This window comes from Echeneis naucrates, chromosome 5 (assembly GCF_900963305.1).
Source record: "Echeneis naucrates chromosome 5, fEcheNa1.1, whole genome shotgun sequence".
Lineage (NCBI taxonomy): Eukaryota > Metazoa > Chordata > Actinopteri > Carangiformes > Echeneidae > Echeneis > Echeneis naucrates.
In genome coordinates, this window is record NC_042515.1 from 724,940 (window position 1) to 752,226 (window position 27,287).

A 27,287-nucleotide genomic window follows, 5' to 3' on the forward strand; every position below is an offset into this window, starting at 1 on the left:
ATTCTCCCTAAAGAAAAGATGATTACTGTTTCAATAACACAGTGATTGGAGAATAGAGATTTTTATGCCTTTGTTTGAAGAGACAGGAAACGTTGAGTCAGAGCGATTCAGACAGGGTACGCCTGCTCAGGTGGCCCGCTGGGCCGCAGAAATGATATTTGTCTAAAGTCAGTGATGTTTGATGACTTCAGCCCGACAGATTACAGGAGAGGAACGCTGTAATAAAAACAACATGGCCGCCTGACTGTTTCAGACTTGGCCCAGAAGCATAAACACGGACGCTGGGTCTGTTAAAGGACCGATCTGGATCTGAGCAGGATCAGACGGGAGCAGCAGAGACCTCGACCCGGTCCAGTTACAGAAATATTTGTGTTGGCGTTTCCAAAAAAATGATGAAGTAAACAAACAAATCACAGTCTGTTGTTACTTATTAAGGTTAACTTGTGTGCTGCTGGTTGTGTGACGGCAACGAAAGTGACGCACAACTCTGACTCATCATTGGCTGAGGACAGTCGAGTATTTACGGCTCCTTATAAACTCAACATGTGTAACGCGACCTCTGACCTCCTGTTCTCTTCGGGAGAGTCTGAACCTGCTCAGCTCTGAGGCGCCGAGTGTCGCTAACGTTTTCAGCTGACGGTCCGGACGGGACGCCGCAGTCAGAGCCAATCTGCTGCAGCGTTTGTGATGTGGTCGATTTTTTTTTTTTTTTTTGTGTCACGGTCCCAGAACACAAACGGAATTCAATAAAATAACCACAGGGGCAATATTTGCGTGTTTTTGTGTGTGTGTGTGTGTGTTGTCTGCTTGTGGTTAGGTTGTTATGTGATGAGCAGGGAAGTTTTCCAGCGCGGCGCTTGATTCAGTTAAGATGGCCGAGGGACGGTTCGCTCTCATGACACGCCAGCAAATACCCACGAGGCTCGCTGTGTGTGTCTGTGTGTGTCTGTGCGTTACCAGGTATTGATGATGTGTATGTGCTGCCCTGCTCAGCCACAGAACGTCTGACAGGAGCTTTAAAAAGTCAACAGATGCTTCGACATTCAGATTATTATACTTTGGACTTCTCATCTGTAAAAGTCCTGAATGTGACGCAGAGCAGCAGATTTTTGTTCAGCTGATATGAAAACGGAACTTTTTCATGATGAACTGATTCAACTCTGAACATTTTTTGAGCCTTGAACAGAAATCCTGAAAATAAATTCAAAGAACAGTGCTGCCTTTTGATTTTACTGGTGTTGGTCGACTCCCAGAAAACTTTCCCCCAGAAAATAATACAATAATAAAATAATATTCTTACTGGCGGGGGGGGCTCCTGGACTTCCTTGGTTTTTGGTTTGCTGAGTTTTTTTTTCCAGCAGCCATTTTTAAAAATGAGAAGGAAGAATGTCAATGCTTCTTCAGTGTTATCTCGTCGTCTCACCTGGTTTGGTGTTTACCTGAGTCCTGGTTGTGGTCTTTCTGGTTGATGTTAGCGGCTCTCTGGAGGTCACAGAGGTCAATCAGTGTCAGCGTTTACAGGCTTAGCATGCAGCTCGTTCATCAGACACACAACACCAAGCTGATGGCTGTCCGTATATGCAAATATACACAAAGAGAGAAAGTGCAGAGCCATCTGAGGACAGCTTGTCTTAATCCCCACTCAGCGTCCAGAAGGACAGTCAGTGTGACAGCATTACTAATGAGGGACAGATCACCGTGATGGAGGGACGGCGAGGGGGCGGGGGCAGAGGAGGAGGAGGTGGAGAGCACGAAAGGATTGATTTAAGGGCGAGGCTGAGAGGAGACAAGAAGGGATTTAAGGAGGCCAATTTCTTATTACTAATGAAGGGCAGATGAGGTGGGGGGGCACTATGGTGTGTGGCACTGCAGGGAAGAGGAGACAGTCTGATGTAATCACAGAGCTGAGCCTCCTCTTCATCACGGCGGCGTCTGACACGACAGATAAACAACAAAATGTCGGCCTCACGCTGCCTTTTGCTTCGGTTTGTGGGCAGAAAGTCAAAACTGCAGCGTTGTTGTCCTCCACAAAACGCCTGTGATTGACCCTCCGCGTTGCCCAAATGCATGAATGTGACAGTAACCCGAACCCATCTGTAGTTTCTTCATCTGGTGGAATGGTTTTCACGCCTCTCCACGTGTTTCAAATGGAGCTCCGTTGGAGACTGAGGGAAAGCCAGAGGACAGAAAGAAGCCATAACTCTTGTTACTTTTAGAGCTGCGTTCGTTCTTTTTTTAGCCAACTGTGGAATTTCTCAAGATGGAGTGAAAGTAGGAAGATGGAGCCAGGCGGGTGTCGGCGACACCGTCGGCCCACTTCAAGTCCTGTTGCGTCTCAGGAAATGGAAACATTACTGCACAATAAAACTTCTTAAGGGAGATGATTATTCAGTCAAAAGAGAAAAGTGTGTGTTTTATGTTCAGCCCAGTCCGAATTCAATGTTCTAACTCTGACACCGAAGATTCCTCTTGTCCACCTGGACTTTCTGCTTATTTTAACCATAGACGGTCCAGAAAGTGTCCTGACAGGAAGCACTGAGAATCTTTGATATCCGGCAGCCCAGCTGATTCACAGACCGCGATGGTCCACAGAAGCTGCTGGGTTAGGGTGGAATTTCTCCAACCGCCGGCAGCACGCTCGGTTTGATGGTGTTAACAATGACCACAATTTTTCACAAAAAACGGATGTCACAATATTTTCATGAAACCAAACAGTGTTATGTTTTATTTGTGTTAATGAGCGATTTTAAGATAATACTCTTCAGACATTTACAATTATAGAGGAAAGTGCCGATTTGAGCACAACAGAAAATGTGTGATTGTTTTGAAACTGCAGCTGAGAGCCACGAAATAAAATCAGTTTTCAGCTGAACTCAGTGACCTCGACTCGTTTTACGATGTGATAAAAATTTTAAATAACTCAAGCTTAGTTTCATCAAAATAAATTTGACCTCTAATTTCATTTTTCCCAAAATGAGCAGCAGGATTGGACGTCTGTCACTGAACTTCACCCGCCGCACTGGAGAATCAGAACACAGTGAAAACTTGACACTGACAAACAAAGTTGTCCTGCCAGCGCCGGCACCAGATCAGAAAACATCTGGAAGGAAATTCTAACTTATTTTGTTGTTTACTCTGCAGGATTTGTGTATCAGTCCCCAACTGCCTGCCACCAAAGTTCAGAGCTGCTTGATGATGATTAATAATGAAGATATCAGAAATGAAATAAGTGAATCATGTATTTTTCAAAATGGTTGGTTTTTATAAGCTTTTGGCTAAACCGCAGATATAAAGCGGATTGAAGAGGCGGAATCTGAAACGATGTTGTGTGTTTAGTGTGTAGTAGTCTTTGGCAGGTGACGCCTTTCTGGACTGTAATTACAGTTACCATGTTCTTGGTTTGCATTTGTTTTTTCACTCTCTGATGTCCAACCAACCTCTAAATCAGCCTCAGCGCTGCGTTTTACAGAAAACGATTCCCCTTTTCAAACTGAAGCCAAAAACACTGAAACATCACTGAACATCAAAACCACATTTTCCACCCCGGACAGAACCTGCTCTAGTTATATGAAATACACGGATAAGTTTTACCTGATGTGTCACGACGTATTGTGAAATATCCAAACATTTATTCAGCGCTTTCAGACCCAGTAAAGTTCTGACCTGATGTGCTCTGGCTCTTAAACAGACATAAACTCAGATGTTTCTGTGTGTCAGATCCGTCACAACCCATCAGATCTGTGTTAAGGAGACTTTAAAAGCTTTTCATGTCTCGGCTTATTTGTGGCCAAAAAATTCCCTCACAAAGCAGCAATACATCAGGCGGCATATTTTCCTGACACTTGTAAGATCTGGATCAGATCAGCTCTCATACTTTTTCATAGTAATTATCTCGGGTCAGAAACACCTGAGCGGGTTTTACTCAGCGTGAAGAAGCGCTCATCAACTTTTCGCTGCTTTTGCACATTTTTGTCGGCTTTGGGCTCCAACGTGAACGTGGTAACGTAACGTAACGGAGCGGTCGGAGCAGGAAGGTGCAGAGCAGCTGTTCCCGCCGTCCTGGAAATCTGTAGGACCGTTTTATGGAGTTGGAGTTGGGTGCAGAAATCCACATGGGAGAGGCCGTGATTGTTAATTGTGTTGTGTTAGTTGTGTTTGCACTTTATGACCTTTCGAACCATCAAAACATCATCGTTTGTGAACGGTCAGTTTATGGTGAAGTCCTCGTGGTTTTTGGAAACCTGAAAGGAGCCGCGGTACAGTCTGTCAATCACACAGTAGCCACGCCCCCTAAACCATCCCCTGAGTGTGGACATTTTCACATTGACTTCAGGAGGGCATTAAACCAGAAAACAAAGATTTTGATTTACCAGCTTCAGGCAGCGAACAGCAGAACCAGATCAGGGACAGAAGATCCTGTTCCTGGACTCAGAGAAGGTCAGGAGGTGAGACATCTGGACGGATTCAGTCCAGTTGAGCTGGTTCAGGCATCTGATCAGGATGACGAGGATTTTATGGGCATGTGCAACTAAGAGGGGGCGGGACGGAGGCGGGGGGGTCTCAGGGTAGACTCAGAACTGGCAGGACCACATGTCCCATCTGGACTCGGGCAGCTGGAAAGTTGGACCTCTTTAGTTAGAGCAAGAAGAGAAACTATTAATGTGACAAAAAAACTGCTGAAATAAAAAATAAAATAAAATAGTTACATCATAAACTTCAATTAAAACATACAACAATATGAAATATTAAAATACTGGACGTGTCAGGTCAATGAAACTGGAGAGTGTTTGAAGGGAGATTATCTGGAGATGAGTCTGTAACCAAAAACAGATGATTTTAACCTGCTGAGTGAAACTAAAACTTCTGTAGAGTTTAATGTTCTCACTGTTTTTCATCCTGTTCTCTGTCAGAAAGAAGACAGAATAAAAAAGGACTTGGAAGGAAGAGAGGGCGGGAACGACTACGGCTGCTTGGCAGCACCGAGGCTACAAACTCAACGAACGCAACAACAGGCGGCGCCTGAGGAGACGCCCAGAAACCGAGACGGGACTCACAGGCCAAACTTCATGTTTCTCTGCACAGCTTCCTGTTTAGTATCAAAAATTAAGACCCAGTTTGGGAATCTGGATTCAGAATCATTTCATTTTAACTGCTCCAGTCTTTTATTTTGAAGGGTCAATCCATTAGATTCCACTAACAGACCAATCTTCTGATTGGTGGAAGGAATGATTTCTGAGTGATCCTATAAAGTAGATTTCAGATCCAAAACAGGCCAAACCCTGGAAGGATGGAAACTGGGTCCAGGTGGGCGGGGCTTGGGGCAAGTTCACAAAGTGACATCATAAAAGTTTTCAGGCTCAGTTTCTGAATACAGGCCTTCGATTCTGAATCCGGTCTAAGTTCAGTATTAATACAGATTAAGTATCAAAGACCACATGGAGGTCTGCACTTAGACCATCTGGACCTTTAGGCGGATTCACACTCACACTGTCCAAACTCTCATAAAGTCTCTGGTCTTAGATCTGATTGGTTAAACAGTTCAGCCTATAACGGTGTAGGAGCTCCAGCAGGTGATCTGTCGTTTAATTCAGAGGATCGATGACGATACAACGACTGCAATATTTCATTAAAGTTGGCTCCACTTTTCCAAGATGGCTTCCTGTCATATTGTGCCTTTACATCACATTGTAACATGCTTTTCAGTATAAAAGCCTGTATGTGTGAAGTCGACAGCTGAGACAACAGTCCTCACCACATGCTGCGCTCAATAACTCGCCAGCTTCATTACCTGCTTGTGTTTAAAAATCTGAGGAGACTAAAGATGTTGATATTCTGTCTGTTTACTGCTTCTGTCAAATGTAGACAGCGACGTATTTATCACCAGTTCTGACGAAATGGAATTTTATTCCACAACATGAATGTATGTTTCAGTAAATGTATATATTGATGCTGCCGCGGTGGAACAGTGTGTTTCTGTGTTTCACTGCCTGCAGCGCTGCTTTCTTCAGAAAGCTTGAATGCCATATATGTGACGTCTTCGTCCTAACAGCAAATTAAAACATTAAATGACTCCTGTTTTGTTTCTCAGTCTTATTAAATATTAACATTTAAAGAGCTGTTTCATTAATATCCTGCTAAATGTGAATGTATATTAAATATACTTCATTTCTTTATATCATATGATCTGTACTGAATTCATACAGGAAATACTCTTGAAATAAAAACAGGTACAAAAACATTTTATATACACACCAATGTCAAACTATATTTGATTTTGGCCAAAGCTTTTGTGATATTTCAGTCAGAAGTCAAAATTTAAATGTCAGCAGCAGTTAAAACTGAATCTGCTCCAACTTTCACTTCACGTTTGATTTCCTGCTTACAAACCGATTTTGAGTTTGATTTATTTTTGGAAATTAAGTTTGATAAAGTTGATAACATTTTCTTTTACAATTTAAACAATTAAGTTTAAAAGACATTTGACTGCTGTAATATTAGAAAACTTGACAGACTCAAATGAACTTCAAGTATTAAATGTAAATGTTATAATTGAAATGAAGTTCTTTGACGTAGTGAAATGAAATAATGAGCTTTCCCACCATATAAAATTCTCTATACGCAGCTTTAGACCTTCAGTCTGAAGGACGATGTTAAAGGTCTGGACCTGCAGGATCCACCATCAGGATCTTAAAACCATCAATGTTGGTGTTCTGGCTCTTAGACATAAAATCACAACACAACACCACCACAACGGAGCTCATCACCGACTGCAAACCTGAGACACTGACGCAGAAAGAAGAATTCAGCCTGCAGAGGTCACGAATTATCCAACGTGAGCAAGAGAAAGTTGAAAGTCATCTTTTATTGCACAATAAAAGATCACACATACCATGTTTTGACTCATGAGATTGGTCCACATGGGAATACAGAGAGCTATAGTTACAAATCAGAAAAACAGAAAGGAGGGAGGATAAAACCCACCACACGACTTATCAGGAATGAGCAGGTTTATCGTCTGTCTGAGTCACGCTGCGTTCGGCTCAGAGAAGTCGGACTTCTATCATGTGGTCCCTGATTGGCTGTTCAAACCTGAACCCGGCCACCAGTTTCACTTTTTCTTTCATTTGGATTAATCGGGTTTATCTTTGTGTGACGTTTTGGGGCTCCGCTGCTTTTCATCTTCACCGCGCTCTCACAGAAGGCCAAATTTTCTGGGTCTTGGTGGTCTTTGGATCTGAATCAGGTCAGAAACTGAACCTTAAAACCAGCTGCACATTGGGGACTTTGTGATGTCATAACGAAGCAGTCACCGCCCTCAGCCACGCCCCTCCCAGGCCTGAGTGCCGACAGGAACCTATATCTTCATTAGATCACCCAGAAAACTGTCAGCCAATCAGAGAAGAGGATCACATCCTCCCTTCTGATTGGCTGAGCTCCAGTGAGGACTGTTTTTGGTTCTTTAAACCACAAATGTGTCTTCTTCACAATAAAAGGCCAGAGAAGTGAAAATATGGACCTTTAATAAACAGAATAAAATATTACAAAGTGACGGGAAAATATCTGAGAGGCCTGATTCTGATTCCACCAAAATACTATCTGAGGTTCTGCGAAACCAGCGAACGGACAAATAAGAGGACTTCTCATTTCTGCATGATTCCCTGGATTTTTAGAACTTATAACTTCAAGTGACGCCTCGTTAAAAAGGACTTTGGATCAGAACCATCAAACCCAAACAGAATTCATCTGAGAACTTCACCACTGACTCGTCGGCTCCTAATGAGGCCGGGAAGAGCTTATGAAAATACCACGGGTCAAAATCTTGATTTATCAAGTCAATTTCTTTCGGCCTGTTTCAAATATTTGATTCCAGTGCTTCTGATAAAAGCAGAAGAATAAATTCAAAGAAAACGACAGTAAATTCAGACTTTCTCCTTCAGGATGGCTCAACGGGAGCTGTCGTCGCCGGGCAGATTAACCGCCACGGCTGCTCCAGACTCTTTCAGAGGTTTTATTATTTGAAGCACCTGTTACGGTTTCAAATAGTTTCAGCCCGATAATCCCACAGCGGAGTATCAGCTACGGTGAGAAAATTCTTCTGATGAGCAGGTGATGAATGCAGCAGAGAAAAAGTTTAACCTCCACCTGAACAAACAACTTCAGTCTTTTAGGAGACGTTCAGCGAAACCAGCCATCAGTCAGTCACGAGACAGGAAGTGAGCAATAAATACATGAATGGAGAGATGAAACGTTGAGGTGACCCTTCGGAGGAGCAGGTACGGAAACAAAAACAACCGCCGCCACGTGCTGCACTACGGGGGCTCGTTTCCAGCTTTCACACGAGGACGGGCCACAAACAGGAAACGTCCTGACGTGTGTGTTTACAGATTATTCAGCCTCTCTCATTTACTGAGACCTTTTTTTATCTTCATCTCAACAAACACACAAGAACAATCAAATACTGGAGCACACGTGTGATCATCACCGTCCAACTGAAGGCCAAACGTCAGGGAACGGGACGTTTCTTTCTCAGATTTCAGAGCGAAAAGAGCACGAACCTCCTGCAGACCTGCGAGTCGAACATTTCGACTTTGGGAACTCCAGCAGAGTTCTCAGAGCAGACTTTGGACTTACTGAAGTTGGACACAACGTGCTGCCTCCTCTGTTCAGCCCAAACCAGCTGAGACCACACGGTCTTTAAATCGACACCATCACACACACAACACGGTGTAAACAGGAAGCAGATTGTGTTGTTGCAGAAAAAGAAAATGAAAGACTTGACTTTCCAGCAGCTGTCCCTCCTCTGAGTGACAGACAGACTGGACCAATCAGGACACACTCCAGAGGTCAGATCCACCTAGAAGATTTCTGAGGAGCTGCAGGTCGTTCTTGCTCTTTGTGCCGATTGATATTTTGTGGGAGTTTTCTGAGTTTCTACCAAAAAAAAAAAAAGGTTCCTTTCAACAAACAAGGCGTCATCATCTGCTGACGGCCCGATGATGGCGTCGCTGCGGACGGCGTGATCTCAACATAACGAAGCCCACAAAAAGAGAAAGTATTTAAAGTCATTTTCGAGGCACTGGTAAGAAAACAGTCACTTTTGGTTGACTCTGTTTGTGCTTTGAGGGACGCCTGATTGGCCTTTCGGGGGTTAACGCAGTGATTTGGACAGCGGTACCTTCTCTGCATTACTGAACATCACCAAGGCCGAGTACACAACAAGAAAAGGACAAACAGAACAAACACCAGAACATGTCCCAATATGGAGATGTAACAGAACATCTATACAAAAAATACTCACTAAATAAGGCATTTAACTTTGAATAATACGTAATGAGACTAGGAGAGAAAGAATGTCATATTTGGTGAAAGTTTGGCAAAGAAAAAGAAAAAGAATAATAAATTATAGGTAGCCACAAACCTGTGACAAGGCAACAACTATGTTTTTTTCCCCAACAAGAAATATGACCTGTAAGAACGAGACTGAAATAGAAACACAAGTCCACAACAAAACGTGTGCACAGGCAAGCACGAGACACACGCACCATCTCTCTCATTACACACACACACACACACACACACACACACACACGCACACGCACACGCACACACACACACACACACACACACACACACACACTCTCTCTCTCGCACACAAAAGAAAGCGAAGACAGTACAGAAACAGGCTAACATTCACAAAAAAGACTTTGTGCAAAAATAATGTTTTCATGTGGACAACCGAAGAAGTGAAGACCAACGTCATGAACAGAAACATTTGACATATTCCCCCAAAATACAGACCCTGTTGTGAAAAGACTGAATAGAACCAGCGACTTGCATCCATTTAATGTACAGTACAGTCTGTCTGATACAGAAAACACTGGGACTAACCTCGATGAAAAATCCCCCTCACATATGTCAAGTATTTTTTTTTTCCCACGGGAGAAACAACAACAACAAAAAAAAAAAAAAAAGGCAAAAGAAATAAATGGTGCATAAAAAACAGCAATATACAGCCATAGATTTACATATTTAGAAACTCTTAGTATGAACTGATCAGAGGGGAAAGAAAGCAGACTCAGTGATTCACACCACTCATCTCTCCTCTTCCTGTCTCATCTGTTCTTCACGCCGCATAAAAAAACGAAATAACAGACTTTTTCCTGTCGCTGGACAGATCCGACACTGAGGAGCAGTGAGAGGACGACGGGTCAGACAAACAAAACGCGATGATGCAGGTCATGATTGAAACTGTTGACAGCCACCTTCTCGTCAGGAGTAAGATTAGGGCTTCGTTCTCATCACAATAATTAAAAATGAGACTATAATATTGTCTCCTGCCGTCTTTCCACTCCAGCATACAATCAATTCTGCCTCCTGTCGCCCCCTGGTGGCCTCACTGAGCTACTTCCTGTCTTCTGATTCGACCTAAACTCTTCAGGGACATCCTGTCAAAGTGACTCTGTGTCTGATTTTAAAATCTCAACATGATCCAAAAGGAATTAATCTCATGAAATGAAATGAAGTGAGCTTCACTCAACATTTCCTGTTTTTTGATTTTCTTAGTTTGTTTGTTTTACCTCCAAAGTTCCTCTTTAAAAGAGATTATAGCAGCAATGGGATGGCATTGATCATCTCAGCCAAAATAAAATATCTGAATGACACTCTACAGTGTTCAGGACGGGCAGATGGCGATGCTGTACCTTCAAATTAAGATACAGCATCATGTCGTGGATTTAACGTCACTTTTATCGTGACTTTGATTTGGCCTACTAGTCCAGTGGTTCCCAACCATCATCGTAAAAAATAAAAACAGTTAAGGCTTTTAAATGTTTTAAAAGTAACAATAAAATAATTTGAAATGGGGGGGAGGCAGATTTAAAGGGTTAAAAAAGCCAGAAGAGCCGCTGATTCATCTTCTCTCCGTCAAACAACCGTCCTGATTGTTGAGTTTTCGGCGATCCGGCGGTCACATTAAGATTTAGTAGGAAATGAGGTGGTAAATGTTGGGAACCACGGACTCATCGACAGCCACCATCATTATTTTAGAGGGAAAGAACAATGAAAACTGTTTGTTCTCACTGAGGCCACCACTGTAGTTTGTCCATCTGTTTCCCTCAGCGTCAGCGGAAAAGGTTTAGTGTCGTGGACATCCGGGAATGCTGGTTCAGGCTCTTCCAGATTCATCTAAGCTGCAGATTTTTGAACATTGCACAAAAATAACAAAAAGAAAAGAAACTTCTAAAAGTAACAGGTGTCCTCGACAAAAACAGACCATCGGGGATCATTCTGAGCTCGATGTTACCGACAAAGCTGCTTCCTGTCTGCAGTGTGTGTGTGTGTGTGTCCCTCCCGACTCGATGCAGAATGAAAGGGGGATAATACACAGAAGATCATCTCTTACACTAGTTTGTATACAAGGAGGGAGTGGAGGGGGGGTTGGTGGTGGTGGGGGGGTCTTGGTATATAAACATGACCAAGTTGAATATAATCGTCATTGTTATTATAAGTCATCGTCATAATAAAAGTCTTTACATGGACATTGACTGACAGACACAGCACAAACTTTACATGTTGCTCAGCAGAGAAAAAGAGCAACAGAAGAGACGGAGGACAAAAAGGGCGCCGTCTGTCTCCGCCCTCTACGCCTCCTGTCCCTCCGCCTGTCTCTGCTCCTCAGTTTCCTGCTTCTCCTCCTCCTCCGTGGTGTCTCCTCCCGTCTCCTCGGCGGCTGCTCCCTCAGGGTGCTGATGGGAGTCTGGTTCTTGGGGCTCTGAGGGCCCCCCTCCCTGCCCAGTCTGGGGCTCTTCGGTTGGGGGTGGACCTGGGGGCTCCGGGGCCGAGGTAGAGGGGGCGGAGGGAGATGAGGAGGAGGCCGGGTGGGGGGTCGCGCCGGCCTTAACTGTACTTTCCCTCTCCTCTGCTTCCCCCGCCGCCGCCTTCTCCTCGTCTCGCTCGCCCTCCTCCCTCCCTCTCTTCCTCCTCCTCTTTGGGCTTCCCGGGGAACCGTCCAACGCTCCGGGCGGCATGGCGGGCAGTGCCATGATGCCGCCATGCGGCAAGAACATGTGCGGGTACAGCAGGCCGTGGGACATGCCCGGGATCAGGAAGGGATTGAAGGTAAGATGGCTGCCGGCGCTGGCTCCGAGGTGGGCAGAGCTGAGATGTGCCCTGCTGGTGGAGGTGATGATGGCCGCCGCCTCCACCCCTCCAGGCCTTTTGTTGGATTCCGTGGCTCCTTTCTCCTCCCGGCTCTCCTCTTCACCACCAGCAGCGGAAGGTGTGGCGGCGTCTTTCTCAGCAGGCGTCGTCGACGAGGGGCTGACGGCCTCGGACGTCGAGGGGGCGGTTGTGGTGGTGACCTTCGGAGCCGACAGTGAGGAAGAAGACGAGGTTGACGAGGTGGAGCTCGGGTGAGGAGGTGGCGGCGGAGGCGGCGTGTGCGCCATCATTGTGCCAACGCTGAACAAGGCGTGTTGTGGGATCGCAGCCCCGTGTGGGTGTGGGATGCCGTGAAGCATCATGGGTAACATACTCAACCCGTTCTTGGCGTCTTCTGCCGACGTCCCAGCTCCTCCTGCCTGGATGGCTGCAGGGAAACCGTGAGGGAATCCAGCCGCCATGATCCCAGAGATGGGAATTCCAGGAATACCGCCACGGAGGTTCTGCATGGCCACCATGGAGTCCACGCTGCCGATTAAACCGCCATTCATGAAGAGTGGGGGGCCGAGGCCCGGCGAGGACGAATCAGAGACCGACAACAGGGGTTTGGGCATCTCGCTGCGAGGCCGACGCCCACGGCGCCGAGAGCCTGGGTCTCTGTTGACGGGTTCGGTCAGGATCCGAGAGAACTTCCCCTCAGGAAGAAAACCCTGCAGGTCAGAGTCACGACAGTCAGACACGACAGAGTACGGCAAGAAAACGACACAGAAACAAAATTCAGCCCACGAGTCTCCTGGAGGGAGGTTCAACAACGGGGAACAAAAAGAATTTCAATATTTGTAGGTCAAGATTTATTTTGAAAGCTGCTGATGAGGATTCCTCAAACATGACTTTATTCTGAAAGGATATACTTTGAGAATAAAGATTTAAATAAATGGGAACAGTTTCCGTTGATAGAAAATTGGTTCTGCAGAATCGTGTGTCTTTGATTTGTGTCGTATTTATTTTTGTCTCTTTAATATCTTATTTCTGTTGATGTGCCTGATATCCTGATTTTATAAACGTTTACAGCGATTTTGTGTATTTTATTTCATGCTTTTGTCCATTTGATAATACAAAACAAGCCAAAGTTGGAGTGTTTCATACTCACAGAGTGTTTCACCACATCAGCCCAGTCTGGAGCTACAAAATACTCTGAGTTGGCGTCCAGCCACCTGGAGAGCTCCTTTATGGCCGGAGCCATGGCGCCACCAAGCTGCGAGGAGGAGAACCGACACAATGACTCACTGAACTCTCCTGCTTCCTTTTGTTTGGTTAGAGGACAACGGCAAAAGACAACACACAGATTCTGTCAGAACGATACGGATGTGAATGTGCTGTGTGTGTTTTCTACCCTGCGTCCGGTGCCTCGGTGCACGACAGGAACTCTCTCCTCCCCCGTCAAAGAGTTGATGTCCAGCTTAGTCGGGTCTTTGCAGCGATGTCTCCTCTGCTTGGGACGTTCCACGAAGCCGTGCAACAGACCGGCTCCAGACTGCGTGAGGTTGGGAGGAGAAAAAGAGTCATTAACCAGGATACAAACCTAAAAGCCAGAGAAGCTCGGAGACCGACTGCTGTCCGACTCACGTGGGCGAAGGCAGGAAGGTCCATGCTGTAACTCGGGTTCTGCCTCAGCCACTCGATCAGGCCTTTGCTCGCCGCCTCCCTGTCAATGGCCACGATCTCCGGCTGGGGGGGCGTCTGGGTGGGGGTGGGAGTCGAAGAGGAGGATGGCGTGGGCGGCCCGGCGGGTCGCTCTGATGGAGACGGGGAGGGCGAGGAAGTGGAGGAGGAGACGGAGGAGTGGCTGATCACCTCCACCCGGCCCTGCAGGAGGACAGACACACACACAGTTTTAAGGATGAGAAGTCGTGAGCAGGAAAAAGGACTTTCCTCCCAAATCCAAAGTTTTGTATTGAACTTGAGGAGTTTTTTCCGTCCATGCAGCTTCTCTCTTTCACACTGAAGAACATACAAAATGAAAAACTGGCCTTGGAGCGAAGGCGCCTCCTCCCTCTACCCACCTGTGTCTCAGGCAGGTGAAGTCCTCGGCTCTTGGTGAACTCAGAGTACAGAGCCTCCACGTTTCTCCTCCTCCCTCTCCTCCTCCTCAGTGAGTCATCTCCCCTCAGGCTCCCGTTAACTATCTGCCCTGTTACAGGATGGATGAGCCCGGCCTGCAGTATCCCGGCCATGTCGATGCCCACAGAGCCAGGTAAGGGAGCTGTGATGGGGGGCGGTGGCGGGAGCTTATGACCGCCGCCAGGACCAGCACCGTGGTGGCCGATTCCCGGTGCAACCACCGCTTCGCCTGCCGCCGCTCCACTTGTGGTGCTTATTTCTGCAGAGGACTTGGTTAGATCGATGGCTGTTTCTTGCCAGCCGTTGATCAACATGGATCCCGTGCGGTGGGAGGGCGGGGCCACCACCGGGCCCTTGTCACCACTAGAGCTCGTGGTGGTGGCAGTGTGGCATGGCGATGCCGATTTTCCAGCTAAAACTTTGGCGGCTGCCGCAGCAGCAGCAGCAGCTTCGTAGTCGAACGACCTCCGACCTCCTGTGCGTTTGAGCTCTGGGAGGAAGGGAGGAGCCACGAGCCTCTCCTGTAAGAGAGGCAAGGAGGTGAGGCGCCAGGCTCCGCGCCCGCATGCACCGCCCCGCGGCATGTACTGTCAGGGTGGACAGGGTGGGTGAGGGGTGAGACAAGGATGGGAGAGAGATGATGGCTTTGTTAAACATACATATGGACTGAGACACAACACAGTGGCGGCTGTCAACCAGACCTGGGCAAAACCATGAACACCTCAACACATTAAAAAGGGTCATGACCTCTTCGTTCTGACGCGTCTTCACCTGGGGGATAAAGTTTGTTACTTCTCCAATGACCCCTCTGCTCCCTGGTTTATAGCTTGGCCCTCCAACACTTAATAGTTAAATAAAACTCATGATTCTGTCTCTTCTATAATGAGGAGAGAATAAATAAAATGTTTTAGAATCAGTGTGAAGTTTTAGACATTGTTAACCTGTTCAGGCTAAGGTTAACGTATTTGTGTAATATTAGCTTGTTTGGTTTGCTTGAGGTCATATTAAATCATTCAGATTATCTAGGTTAGCTAACGTTTAGCTCTTTTAGCCTCACACTGGTGCATTAGCAACATTAGCAGGTTACAGTGAAAACGCTGACTCTTTGACGCCTTGAGAGTTTATTCGTCACCAAGACGTTATTAACATGATTAGCCATTTGAGCTGGACACCACTTGTATGAGCCATGGCATGAGACGGATAAATGAGGACGGATGATACATCGATATGCACCACAGAGGGAAGTCCTTCCTCAGGTCGCAGGTTCTCACCTTAGGTAGTCTTGTGAGGGGGGGCGGGATGGGGAAGCCCAGTCCGGGGTTTGCCTGCTGGACTCTGGTTTGGCCCGGGACGGAGCTGGCGGCCGTGGTGGGGAGGAATCCTGCCCGGTGGTGGTGCTGAGCTAAACTGTTAGCCAGGCAGGAGTTAGCAGTCAGCGAACTGGGCGAGTCGTGCTGCTCGCTCGGCCAAGGCCACTTCCCCTTCAGGATGGCGTGACAGATGCTGTCCAGGCGGTTGATGATCACCCGATCCTACAGAGAGAGGGGGGGGTTCCATCAACAAAGAACTGAGCTCATTACACACAGACATCAAAAGGACGAAGCTGGTGTGGTTAATTAAGGACACGACACGGTACCTTGGGCCATTCAGAGAAGGAGTAAAGGGCTTTCTCCTGCAGGAGCTGAGCGATGGTCGGCTCCCTGCTGTCATGGAGACTGTCGGGAATCTCACACATGGAAACGGGAGCGGCAAACCTGGGGCTTCCTGCGTAACCTTCTGCCACCGGGACTATAATGGAGGCAGAGGACAGGTTTGAGCTGTTAAACCTCTCCTTCAGAAACTTCATTTCTCACAGATGTATTTCATTTCATCCCCGCAGACATCAGCTCCACTCTACACTGAAAACTGGTCAGGTTGATGGAAAATAGATTGAGAAAATTTTACTGTTTTAAGTCATTTGTTGAATATAAATCAAATCATCAAATGTGCACTTTCCTCCGATGTTTGGTCCCTGATAACTCATCTGGCACTTTCTTGATTGATATATGTGTTATTTTACGGATCAATGAGAGATTTGATGGTTAGTCTTTTTGTTTGTCATTAACCTGAGTCCTACCTGGTGTACTCGGCCTCTCCTCCTTCACTTGGCCCTTCACCACCAGGCCGTCGGACGTGTCCACCAGCCCGTCTGCCTGCTCTAGTTTCGGGGTCAGGACTGTGCTGTCGGCCTCCAGCAGCCCCTGTTTCATCTCAGCTTTGACCTCAGGCAGAGCGCTGAACTCCAGGTCCTCCGGCTTGGCCTCGGGTTTGATCTCAGAGCTGTCCGGGTAGGCTGCGAACTCCAGACTCTCCGGCTTGGCTTCCGGCTTGATGGCGGACGTGTCGGGAAAAGCTGTGAACCTTAAATCTTCCGGCTTGGTCTCGCTCTTCAGCTTCACGCCGTCTGGATAAGCAGCAAACCCGAGTGATATCGGTTTGGCCTCATGTTTGATTTCTACGCCGTCGGAGAAGGCTGCGAACTGGAGCACCTCGGGTTTACTGTCTAAGCTCTCAGGCTTCATGGAAGTGCTTAGATCTTCAGGTTTGGTATCCAGCAGTTCCCGTTTGACTGGATAGTCCAACTGCTCAGGTTTGGTCACCAAGTCCTCAGATTTCATGGGGTAAACGATAAATTTTGTGTGTTTGACTTCGGAGCTGTTGGGGTAGATGGGCAACACGTCCTCAACGATCTCAGTCTTTGTCTCCTCAACCTTGATTGGCAACTCCAGTTGTGCCGGTTTCTTCTCGCTACTGTCGTCCGGTAAAGGAGAAAATTTAAGAGTGTGCAATTTTGTGTCAGCGCTGTTTTCGTTTCGATCGAGCAGATTGTCTTTGTTACAGTCTTCAGGCGTACCGTCGTAGTTTTCCTGATCCATGGAGACTTCAGTTTTGACTCCATCTTTCATCACAGGTGTCTCCTCAGACCTCGACTCCACTGTAGGAGACGGCAGGGAAGCCGAGGCGTTGGAGGGTTTCGTACAATCAGAGTAAATGCAGCCCAGCTCCATCTCGCTGGCTTTGGCATCGGTCTGTTTCAACTCATCACAGGTTTGAACCGCTGGAACCTCCATGAGCGCCACGTGATCCATCTGCCCCTCTGAGATCTCATCAACTTGATCTGAAAGCTCCTCATGATCCATCGAACCCTTCTCCCTGGAGATTCCCACAGTTTCCGGCACTCGCAGGAACTCTCCGGACGAGTTTCCCATCAGGGCTCCAGATTCCATAGAACTCTCCATCGTGTCCTCCTCGACCGTCTGGTACAGAATCAACCCGTCCACCTCTTCCCCGGGTTCTTCTATAGACTCAGGACACTGATGCAGCTTCCCCAGGTAAGGATGCACATCAGATTTATCTTCTGTCCCTTCAAAGCTCTCCTGATGGTCTTGAGACAGCTGGTTCGAGACCTCCATCCTCTCGTCCTGCTCCTCCAGACCCGGCTCCGGCTCTAATCCGTCAATCTGGTCCATGTGTAGATTCAGGTCTCCCAAACTCTGGTCAGCGCCTGTGAGTGTAAAACACCAAGGTGTTAAAGTTTAACGCTAGAGAGTTTATTCTATTATAACATCATTAAGGATTTATTAGTGTCGCTGGGTCTGCTGCAGTATGTGGGCTCAGCCTGTGAGACAGGACTCAGGGTTTCAGTTATCAATAGATCAACCAAGAAAGAACTTAACCCTCTCAAACACACCTCGCTCTCTATCCAGTTTCTGATCTCTTTGTTTCTCCATGTTCTGCTCCACCGCCGCTCTCGACAAATCCTCCACGTCGTCTTCTTCCTTGTCGTCAAACTCAAACCCTGCGGCCGCTTCCCGCTCTTCTCCCTCTTCCACAGGATTGGTCAGGCTCTCGCCAACATCGGAGTGGTCCAGCCTATCTTGGGGCTCATGGGCAGTGATGTCAGACAGAGAGAGTGGAGGAGGGGGGACGTAGGGCGGAGGGGGGCTCGCAGACAGGTCGGTTTGATCGGCGCTGGGCTCTTCGCTGACGCCGATGTCCTGCACACGTAAAGCAAAATGTCAGACTCAGATTTACTTGCTGAAGAGGCGTTCTGCCAGAGCGCTGAGCCGTAATTCAAAATCATGGTGGAGCCATTTTTAGCGCCGTCACATCATAGTGATATAATGATGTTGTGAAGACGACGCAACATGCTTTATTTCCCTTTTAATTCAAAACTGAAATCAGGAATTTCACAGTTCTTTCAGCCTTCTTGTCTGTTCCTTGAAAACATTATGATGCAAACGACTTAAAATTACTGTCACCTCGGGGCTGTGATGACTCAGGAACATTCCTAAACACCTCTGAAATCTCCTCATGCAAGCTGCCACCAGCCGGGCGATAAAAACCCACCTTAAAGAGCATGTAACTGGAAGACAGCGGCTCCACGGGGTCTCCTGCGGACGGGTGGGATGGCGAGGACGAGGGCGGGAGGCCCAAACACTCCTCCAGAGTTCCACCTTCCTCCCCTCCTCGGTCTCCCCCCTGAGCCTCCTCGTCCTCCTCCTCCAGGAAGCCCGGCTCCAGAGCAGAGGGACCCAGGATCGGATCAGACTCGTTGAACATGTGGTGCGCAGGACTGGAGTGGTCTGTGCCGTCCCAGGGAGCCTGCAGGGACGAGCCAAAGACGATGACACACACGAACAGAAAGGTGACACTGTTATGAACTCTGAGGATAATCTGATAATTAAACTGACAAAAATGGATCTGATTATTTTTAAAAACTGGATGAAGCCGCTTCTTCATTTTTAATTTTCATGCTGTTTTTGGAAAAAAAACCAAAAAACATCATTAAAAAGAATTCCAGGACGTGATATCATCTGATTTAGCAAACCTGTAACTGGTCCAGCTCCACTGAAGGCGCCATCAGTCCGGTTTCCTCTGATGAGCCCTGCTCGCCAACAAGCACGTCACTCCTCAGTTTTGAATCCAGGTCGGTTCCCCCGACGCCGTATGAGTTGAGCATGCTTTGACCTCCTGCGGCCGAGTTGAAGGGGAAACCGTTGAGGGCGTCTTTGGAACCCTTCCCACCATGTAAAGCCTCTGCAGACATGGCGTCGTGCTGCAGAGAGCTCAGCTCCAAAGTCTCATCCAGAGGAGGACAGTCGAGGAAATCTCCCCGAGACCCGGGCACTATTCCTAGGCTGGGTGAGGCCGAGTCGTGGGCATCCAGCGGCGGAGGGTGGAGGTGGGGGTGAGAGGAGGAGGAGGAGGAGGAGGAAGGAGAAGGAGCTGATGGCGGCACAGTGTGATGCTGGTGATGATGCTGGTGGTGATGGGAGGACTGGTGGGGGTACTCAGGAGGCTGGGGGGAGTGATGACCGAGTCCCGAATCGTACAGACAGCAGTGAGGATGAGGAAGCTGAGGGTGAGACGAGGAAGACGAAGAAGACGAGATGCCAGGATGAGTCGCCAAGCCCGGGTGGTGAGGGTGGTGGTGGCTCTGAGGATGGATGTGAGACGGCTGCCCCCTGACGTAGTTCCTGTGAGCCTCCAGGAAGGTCAGCTGCGGGTCGTTGAGGATGTAGAAGTCGGTGCGGCTCAAGCCGTGGCGCGCCGCCCCGATCAGGAGGTCGCGGTCGTGTTTGCCGGTCTCCCACCAGACCGGGAGGTAGAGGGAGGGGCGGCACAGCTGGAGGCGGGCCGAGAGTAACGGATGACGGAGAACCTGGAGGAGGGAAGAGGAAACAGAAGAGGGACAAACATTTGCCACAAAAACTTAAGTGTTTACAAGTGAAACGAAAATTTCATTAAAGACAATTAACTGCAGTTTCACCGTCAAAACAAAAAAAGCTGAGATTATATGAGCCGCGTTCAGTATATGACAGTAATTTATACAGAGCTGCAGATAATAACAAGTCTGTCAGCTCTGATATGAACGAACACAATTGTCTTTATTTAGAACACAATGCTGCCGACTGTTGTGTGTTTATTCTTCTGCATCCTGCCCATAAACCTGGACCTGGTTCTGGGTCTGTTTAAAGTCAAGTCAATCCTCAAGGCTCTTACAAACTTCATCCTATTTAATGACCATCAGGGGGTGACGCCACTGTAAAAATAAGTCAGATTCTATTGAAGTCTATGGGAAAATGTTACTAAATCCAGTCGGCTGGTTACGGACTAAATGTTGAGTGCTTTAGCCTGAAGTCATTTACATGGTGGTGAAAGTGAGACGTATGAAGTCAGCAGCACTGCCTGTTTACACAAAGCAACAAAAATCACCTGATGATTTTTAAACATTTGTTTCTCCTCTTTGATTCATGACAATGAGCCTCATCGATCAAATGCAGAAGAAAATTCAATACAGATGAATTTCATTTGAGCAGCCACGAGAGCGCACACAGCTCCACACTGTGCTTTGGGAGGGAAACTTTGAAGTCAGGTCTCTGATTTTGAGTCGCAGCAGCGAAAACGAGCGTCGTGATGAAGCTTTCATCCTTCAAAGAGCTCACCTGCTCTCTGATCTTGCGCAGCAGCTCGATGCGGTACAGAGTCCGGGCGGCTCGCTCCTCCGTCAGGGGCTCCACCAGCACGGCGGGATCCACCAGACCTGGGAAGACAACAATGGAGGGGGGGGGGGGGGGGGACATCAGCATTACCACTGAGTCTGTGAGAGATAAAAGCAGGACGACAAGAGTCAGTTTAGGTGTTTATGGGATGAGTTTGTAATTCATCCCACATTTCAAGTAAGCGGAGCTTAAGGCCTGATCCAGGCTTTTCAATCAGGAAGCAAAGTAGATGAACATCAGGCAGTTTAACTAAATATGAATCAAATCAGAAGAACTGAATGAGTTAATGACACGTCAGGGAGAACTTTAATGTTAATGTACTGAAGTCTGAATGATGAGGAGGCGCATCAGGACACCTCCACGACAACAGCCATTAGTAAAGGATGCAGGGCTGGACTTTACGGTTTTAACTGTTAAATTTGTTTTTCTGTAATAAAACCAGGCGACAGTGTCTGTAAAATAAAAGCAGCTGCTCTGAGAAACATTTAAACCGCTTCATGAGGGTGAATTCAATCAGCTCTGTCTCTCCAGGTGATAAATCCAGTCCAGATTCAGGACCAGCTCTCGTGTCTCATGGACCGATACCTTCTTCCTTCCTTGGAGGCAGCTTGCAGGCCGTCCTGCACATGTTGACGAAGGAGTTGAAATATCTCTCCAAACTCTCATCGGTCTTCCTCTCCAGTCGAGCCAGCGCTCTGAACTGGGACCAGTCGAAGGTTTTCCTCTCGGGGTCGTACACCACGCCAAAGGACGACACAGTGCGGTAGAAGTCTGCCTGCTCTCGACGAGTCCACCTGAGAAACAACGCGGGAGGTGACAACTAGAATCTGCTGAAATATAAACTCAGATGTTTGCAGCTTCCGAGATTCTTCCTGATTTTAAACTCAGCTGACGCTGCTAACATGTTTACCTTCTCTGCCACTCCAGAAAAAGGGGATCCGGCTCTGTGGCGACCACCGGACATCTCCTAAGCTCTTCGCCCAGCTGCCACGCCAGCGGCCCGCCGGCGTGATGACTGTGGGAGGTGCCGGTTCCTCCCATCCCCATGCCAACGAGGCCGTCATGAAGCATGAAGTCGGGTCTGAGCAGCGGTTCGCGGCGCAGCGTGAACCGCTGGTAGGCGGTGATGAGTCGTCGTAAACGTGCTGTCAGGGCGGGGCCGGTGGGCCAGAGGGGGCGTGCCTGGACCACATGCAGAGCCGCTACACCCGTCCCCGTTCCCGCTGTCGTCGTGGTGACCAAAGTCCCATCCTGGCCGCACAAGTCACCTGACATCTGGGAGTCTGTGAGGAGAGAGATGACTCTGAGCTGATGTCAACAAGCTCAATTAAAATTAGATGGGACAGAAAAATTTAAGTGTCATTTCGTCCGGATCAGTGAGATTCCAACGATAAAAGAGAATTCATGAGCTGGAAATCACCACAACTAAATCAATCTAAGCAGCTCTTCTACCTGTATGCTCCGAGGTTGTAAGTTTTAATTACCCATCACTGAAAATGCTAATTTACACTGCAGATTTCCATAAATGTCCCAACCAACTGCATGTGTTGAATGTAAAAATTCAATACATATACATATTTATTTATAATTATTATTATTATCATCATTATTAGAAGTGTTAGAAGTTAAGAAGTGAAGGTCCTCCTTTGGCAGCAGAGGCTTTTACATGGATCTGAGTGTGTTCACCGTCTCGTTCTCCAGAGAGCACTTCAGTAACGAGTTGTTCAGTAAATAATTTTCTCCTGATACTTCATCCACTGAAGGTGGAAAACAGAGAGACGTCGTCCAGCTGAGAGAAACATCATCATGAAAGTGAAACATGGAGATGGGCTGGGACTGTCTGTTTCATCGGGAGGTTTACTGCCGTGCGTCTCACCTGGGCCAGTACTGTCCGGTTTGTCTGACGTGTCTGTGCTGGAGCAGGTTTCCTCTCCCTGACAATTAAACAAAAAAGAAAATTAAACAGCAACACAAACTACAGAAGCTCTGAGGCACGAGTGATTTATTATTTCTATTTATTTTACGACGGACCGGTCACTCCCTCCGTATCTTAAGTCAACATCACATTATGATCTGGAATAGACATATATTTAAATCTAATGATGTAAAAATACAAGAATGAGTCTCTTCATCTCCAGAGACTGAAGTAAATGAAGGTGAGGGGACAGAGTCTTTAACACATTAAGTGTCTTTAAATACTAATGTGGCAACTCGGGGACCTTCCTCTTCACCTTGCTGCTCTCGTCTCGATCCTCGCCGGCATCAGCTTTGTTCTCGCTGTCGTCTTTCACCTCCTCCGTTTTGCACACGCTGATAAAAAAAAGACAACGAACAAGACGGGAAAGTCTTTAACGACTGAGACAGTGACCTCATCCCACATGGCTGGGGTCTGGGGACCGAGGGCCACGCTCACAGTCCCCGACCTGACAGATAAAACATGAATATGGCACATCAGAACATCATCAGATCAGACTGTGTGAAAACTCAAAGTACAACAATCAGCTGATCGTGTGTTCACCTGAACCAACAAAAGAGTCACCAGAGAGAAAGGCTGAAGGATCAAAATGCACTTCATTAATGAAATTAACAAGCTGAGTCAGGACAACCCTCAGTCCGTGAGCTGCTGCTCTGGTTGGTAATTTGTCTGTCAGCCATCTTGGTTGATTGAAACCAGAAGGAAGGAGGTGGAGCTAACTTCAGTACAGTCTGACAATCAGCCCATCTGCAGCCACTTCTGGAAGGTCCTTCCAAATCTCTCCAAAACTTTTAAGAACTGTGATGAAGGTAAATCCTTTGGTTTAGCTGTTCACACGCTTCAACAGGAAACAAAGTGAGCGATAGCTTCACTTCCCTTCAGGAAGTGGATCACAGCTTCCTGCTCGTCTTCAGGGCTCTGCCGTCAGCCGAGGGAGCGTCCCGAGAAAACACCTCCTCCTCCTCTTCCTCTTTTTATTCTTCTGGCTTTTGTCAGCGCAGCAACTTGAGTCTGTCGTCCCAGCTGTGTGTGATAATCCAGCTGCAGCTGTCAGCCATCTTTAAACCTCTGTCTTTATATTTCTCTGTTTAATCTGGTCCTTCACACTCTGAATGTAAAGCAGGTGTGTGGGCGGGGGGGGGTGTTTTTCACAACAGCGTTGACAGCGGCTGTAAATGCTATTAGAGAGACGACGCAGCAGGGAAGATCAAGGCGACATCCCGGGGTTGGATTGTTGCCATCTGGGGAGACATTAAGGGACTAGAGCCCGCCTCCTCCTCCAAATGGTTTCTCCTGGTTTCAAAAACCAAGATGGTCGACATTACGGGACAGAGTGGAGCCGTCAAAACAAAAGTTCAGAAATCAATCAATGTCATGTGTATTCATTCTGTGAAAATCAATTATTCCCCATTTTGGCTGGAGAACCTCAGAATCCTCAGGAACCCCTTAAGACCTGTTTGAATCTAATGTGATATCCCAGCATGCCTCTGTCCCACCACGTTCTTACACCCTGTGTACCGGTGCATGTACACGTGCATGTGCACGTGCATGCGTCTCACCTGTCAGCTATGTCTGAGGCGGTTTCCCCCCCTCCCTGTTCAGCAGACAGCGCAGTGACATCAGGCATCCCCACCCGCTCCAGGAAACACAGCTCTGCATCCGCACGCATGGCGTTGTACCGCTCATATCCTGTCCGAGGACACACACATTAACAAGGCCTATCAGTCGAACAGTCGTCCTGCGAACACAAACCTGAAAGATTGTTGACGGATGTTTAAAACCGTCCCTTCATCTAAATCTTCTTGACAGACTCTTGAAGGGAAACTGCTGAAGTCGAGATTTAATATTCAACCAAATCCTCTTGAAACCAGCAGGTGGAGAACCTTTTCATGTGTAAACAAAACCAGAAGAAAAATCTTTGACATCCTCACCGTGTTTGTGGACTCCTATGAGAAGAGACTTGTCAGCATCAGCATCCCACCATGACGCCGGGATCTCTATGTAGTCAATGTCTGGGAGCGACACCTCCAGTTTACTGTCAAAGCGCACACACACACACACACACACACACAAACAGCCTGTCAGTGTCACGTCAGGACGCTGCAGCTCACTGACAGCAGAAAAGTAAACATTCAGCTGCTCCATCAGATCCGCCTCATGTAAACCGCCGTTAGTTCGGCTCCTGCCACATTTGAAATCAAACAAGACTTATGTCGTCCTGAGCTGAGAATGAGGCCACGCCCCCTCTGCAGGTTAGAGTTAAACCACCGGTGCTCCCCTGGTCTATAAATGTCTTTCCCTGTCCAACCGCAGACCAGGTCCAGGTCCTGGCCCACCTGGTTGTCTCGTCTGCTATCATTAGCTGGCCTAATGGAGACAGAATGTTTGTTGTTGTCAGCTGATCCATGAAGTGAAACAGGTAGAAGGAGCTCCTCACCTGGCAGGTATCCCCTCCAGAGCCTGATTGGCAGCCTCACCCAACACCTCCACCTTCAGGTAGTAGAGCATCCTCACCCTCAGCAGCACCCTGAGGACAGAGCCAGAGGACAGGCTTTCTGAGGACCACCTTTTCAAAACGCCACGTCTCTGACCCACAAACACACAACAACTGACCTGTCCTGTTGACGGTTAAAGGTTCTTTCTACGGTCTGTTATTGTGCAGCTCAGTACATTCACTTCTGAAACATTCTATTTAATCAGCCCAACAATTGGAAGAACCTGTTGGTCTAAGACAAACACCCGAGGAAATCAAACTGAACCAGCTGAGGTGGAGGGAGCGAGTTGCAGGACCCGAGGTTCGGAAAGAGTCGGGGCAGAGACATGCACCCAGTTATCTCTTCACACCACATCAGTAACACACAAACGCAACACACATATCAGAACACTGTCCAGATGTCAGTGAACGCACCACAGCACTCAGTCATAATGAGTTTAAGCCTCCTGGTCTTCAGGCAGACATTCAGCTCAATTGTTGATTTGATGTAGAAAATAACACGCCGCTCTGACAGTTAAACAGCAGATCTTAAATCTGGTCTGGACTGTCCAGTGGACAGAGCAGACGGCAGTAAACTGACTTGTTGCAGTGCTGTTTCAGGTGCTTCTTGTAGCTCTCATCTTGCAGAACCACCTCGGGGTTACAGGTGGCCAGCCAGTCAGCGTTCTTCACTTCAGGAACGTTTAACTGGTTCTTCAGCTTCTTCCCTTTCCGACCTCGAGGAACCGGAGCTGATAAACCTGAGAGGGAGAGAGCGGGGGAAAAAAAAAAAACAAAAAAACAATGAAACGCTTCTACAGAGCTTCTTTCTCCTGGACAAATTTTCTTAATGCACATCGTGACCTACACTCACATGTTTATACATTAATTACAAAGACGTTTTAGTATTTGTTTTCATGTATATTTGTAGCATAATGATATTACTATTATTTTTTATTTTATATTATCATTATATTGATATATTACTATCATAAATGAAACTGAGGAGCTTCAGTGACATTATGGCTCATTATTCTTCAGACATAAGGGAACACACAGACCCAGAGCAGAAATGATTTTTTAGTACACATATATCACATATACAAAGTCACAATATGATTTTAGGGCACACTGTTCAGCTGTATATACAATTATGTTGTGTTTTATGTTTCAGACATCAGCCCAGCTGCTGGAAACTATTTCCTGGCTGCACCACTTTCTTTCTCTCCATTGTGAGTATGATGCAGCATCTGCTGCTGAGGCGGTGGCTAACATTTGTTTAATGGTGAAATGCTGACCGGAGTGATTAAGCAGCGCCTGGTCCTGGCCTTCCTTTGTGGGGCTAATCAGGTCCCAGATGAAGCTCTTGATCTTGTCGTCACCTTTATAGTGTCTCAGGCAGTAAACCAGCAGAGCCCTGCACAACCACAACAACAAAAAAACAGAGGCCATGTCTTTTCAACCTGCTTCCTGTGCAGACAACTGCAGCTGCATCAGACTCCGCAGCCCGGTGACCTGCTTTTTCTTTTTACTGTAAATTATTGTGTATATTTTTGACTTTTAATGGAGAAAACAAAGATTTCCTCTGCTCACCTGCAGATCACCTCCATATCTCTCTCTGCCAGGTGCCATTTAAAGCGACCGTGGTTCAGGATGTCCTTCCAGCGACCCCAGCTGGGGAGACAAGGGCCCAAAGAATGAAGGAAACAAAGAACTCACAAAAAAACTGAAATACATACATATGAGTGTATGTAAATTTTTTATGGCTGAAAACAAATGTGATCACACAGTTCATTTCCTTCACCTCAAACCGCAAAATAAATTAGCTGTGATGTTTGTTTTCATTTACGTTCACACTTGAGCTTGAAGGAAACAAACTTATTTAGAGCTCTCAGAGTTTTTCTTTGGCAGATTTTTATTTGACTTCATTGGGAACATGTAGGGTTAGGCCCCAAAGCCCCAAAAATGCGTGTTTACGGCAGTGCTCACAGAGCGGAGGGTCAGTCTTTGTTAA

The 27,287-nt window shown here is 47.2% G+C and overlaps 2 protein-coding genes across 3 annotated transcripts in view; one reads left to right on the forward strand and one right to left on the reverse strand.

The window, feature by feature from the left end:
• Positions 1-5,873, forward strand: part of rspo4 (R-spondin 4) — a 28,823-nt gene extending 22,950 nt beyond the window's left edge. Inside the window, exon 5 of the mRNA XM_029502983.1 lies at positions 4,911-5,873. Within this exon, the coding sequence (XP_029358843.1) occupies positions 4,911-5,023 (113 nt within the window). The 3' untranslated portion in view covers positions 5,024-5,873. The remainder of the gene's footprint in view (positions 1-4,910) is intronic.
• A 3,945-nt stretch (positions 5,874-9,818) lies between these two features.
• Positions 9,819-27,287, reverse strand: part of chd6 (chromodomain helicase DNA binding protein 6) — a 59,861-nt gene continuing 42,392 nt past the window's right edge. For both annotated transcript variants that reach the window (XM_029501109.1, XM_029501108.1), the window contains exons 24-45: positions 26,867-26,947; positions 26,572-26,690; positions 25,875-26,034; positions 25,238-25,327; positions 24,732-24,835; positions 24,360-24,489; positions 23,057-23,135; positions 22,702-22,759; positions 21,736-22,108; positions 21,411-21,619; positions 20,769-20,866; positions 19,151-19,984; positions 18,670-18,924; positions 18,011-18,317; positions 16,397-17,824; positions 15,917-16,068; positions 15,552-15,812; positions 14,223-14,867; positions 13,786-14,025; positions 13,553-13,693; positions 13,310-13,414; positions 9,819-12,869 (exon numbers count right to left, since the gene is read on the reverse strand). In XM_029501109.1, coding sequence (XP_029356969.1) covers positions 11,640-12,869; positions 13,310-13,414; positions 13,553-13,693; positions 13,786-14,025; positions 14,223-14,867; positions 15,552-15,812; positions 15,917-16,068; positions 16,397-17,824; positions 18,011-18,317; positions 18,670-18,924; positions 19,151-19,984; positions 20,769-20,866; positions 21,411-21,619; positions 21,736-22,108; positions 22,702-22,759; positions 23,057-23,135; positions 24,360-24,489; positions 24,732-24,835; positions 25,238-25,327; positions 25,875-26,034; positions 26,572-26,690; positions 26,867-26,947 — 7,099 coding nt within the window. In that variant the 3' untranslated portion in view covers positions 9,819-11,639. The remainder of the gene's footprint in view (positions 12,870-13,309; positions 13,415-13,552; positions 13,694-13,785; positions 14,026-14,222; positions 14,868-15,551; positions 15,813-15,916; positions 16,069-16,396; positions 17,825-18,010; positions 18,318-18,669; positions 18,925-19,150; positions 19,985-20,768; positions 20,867-21,410; positions 21,620-21,735; positions 22,109-22,701; positions 22,760-23,056; positions 23,136-24,359; positions 24,490-24,731; positions 24,836-25,237; positions 25,328-25,874; positions 26,035-26,571; positions 26,691-26,866; positions 26,948-27,287) is intronic.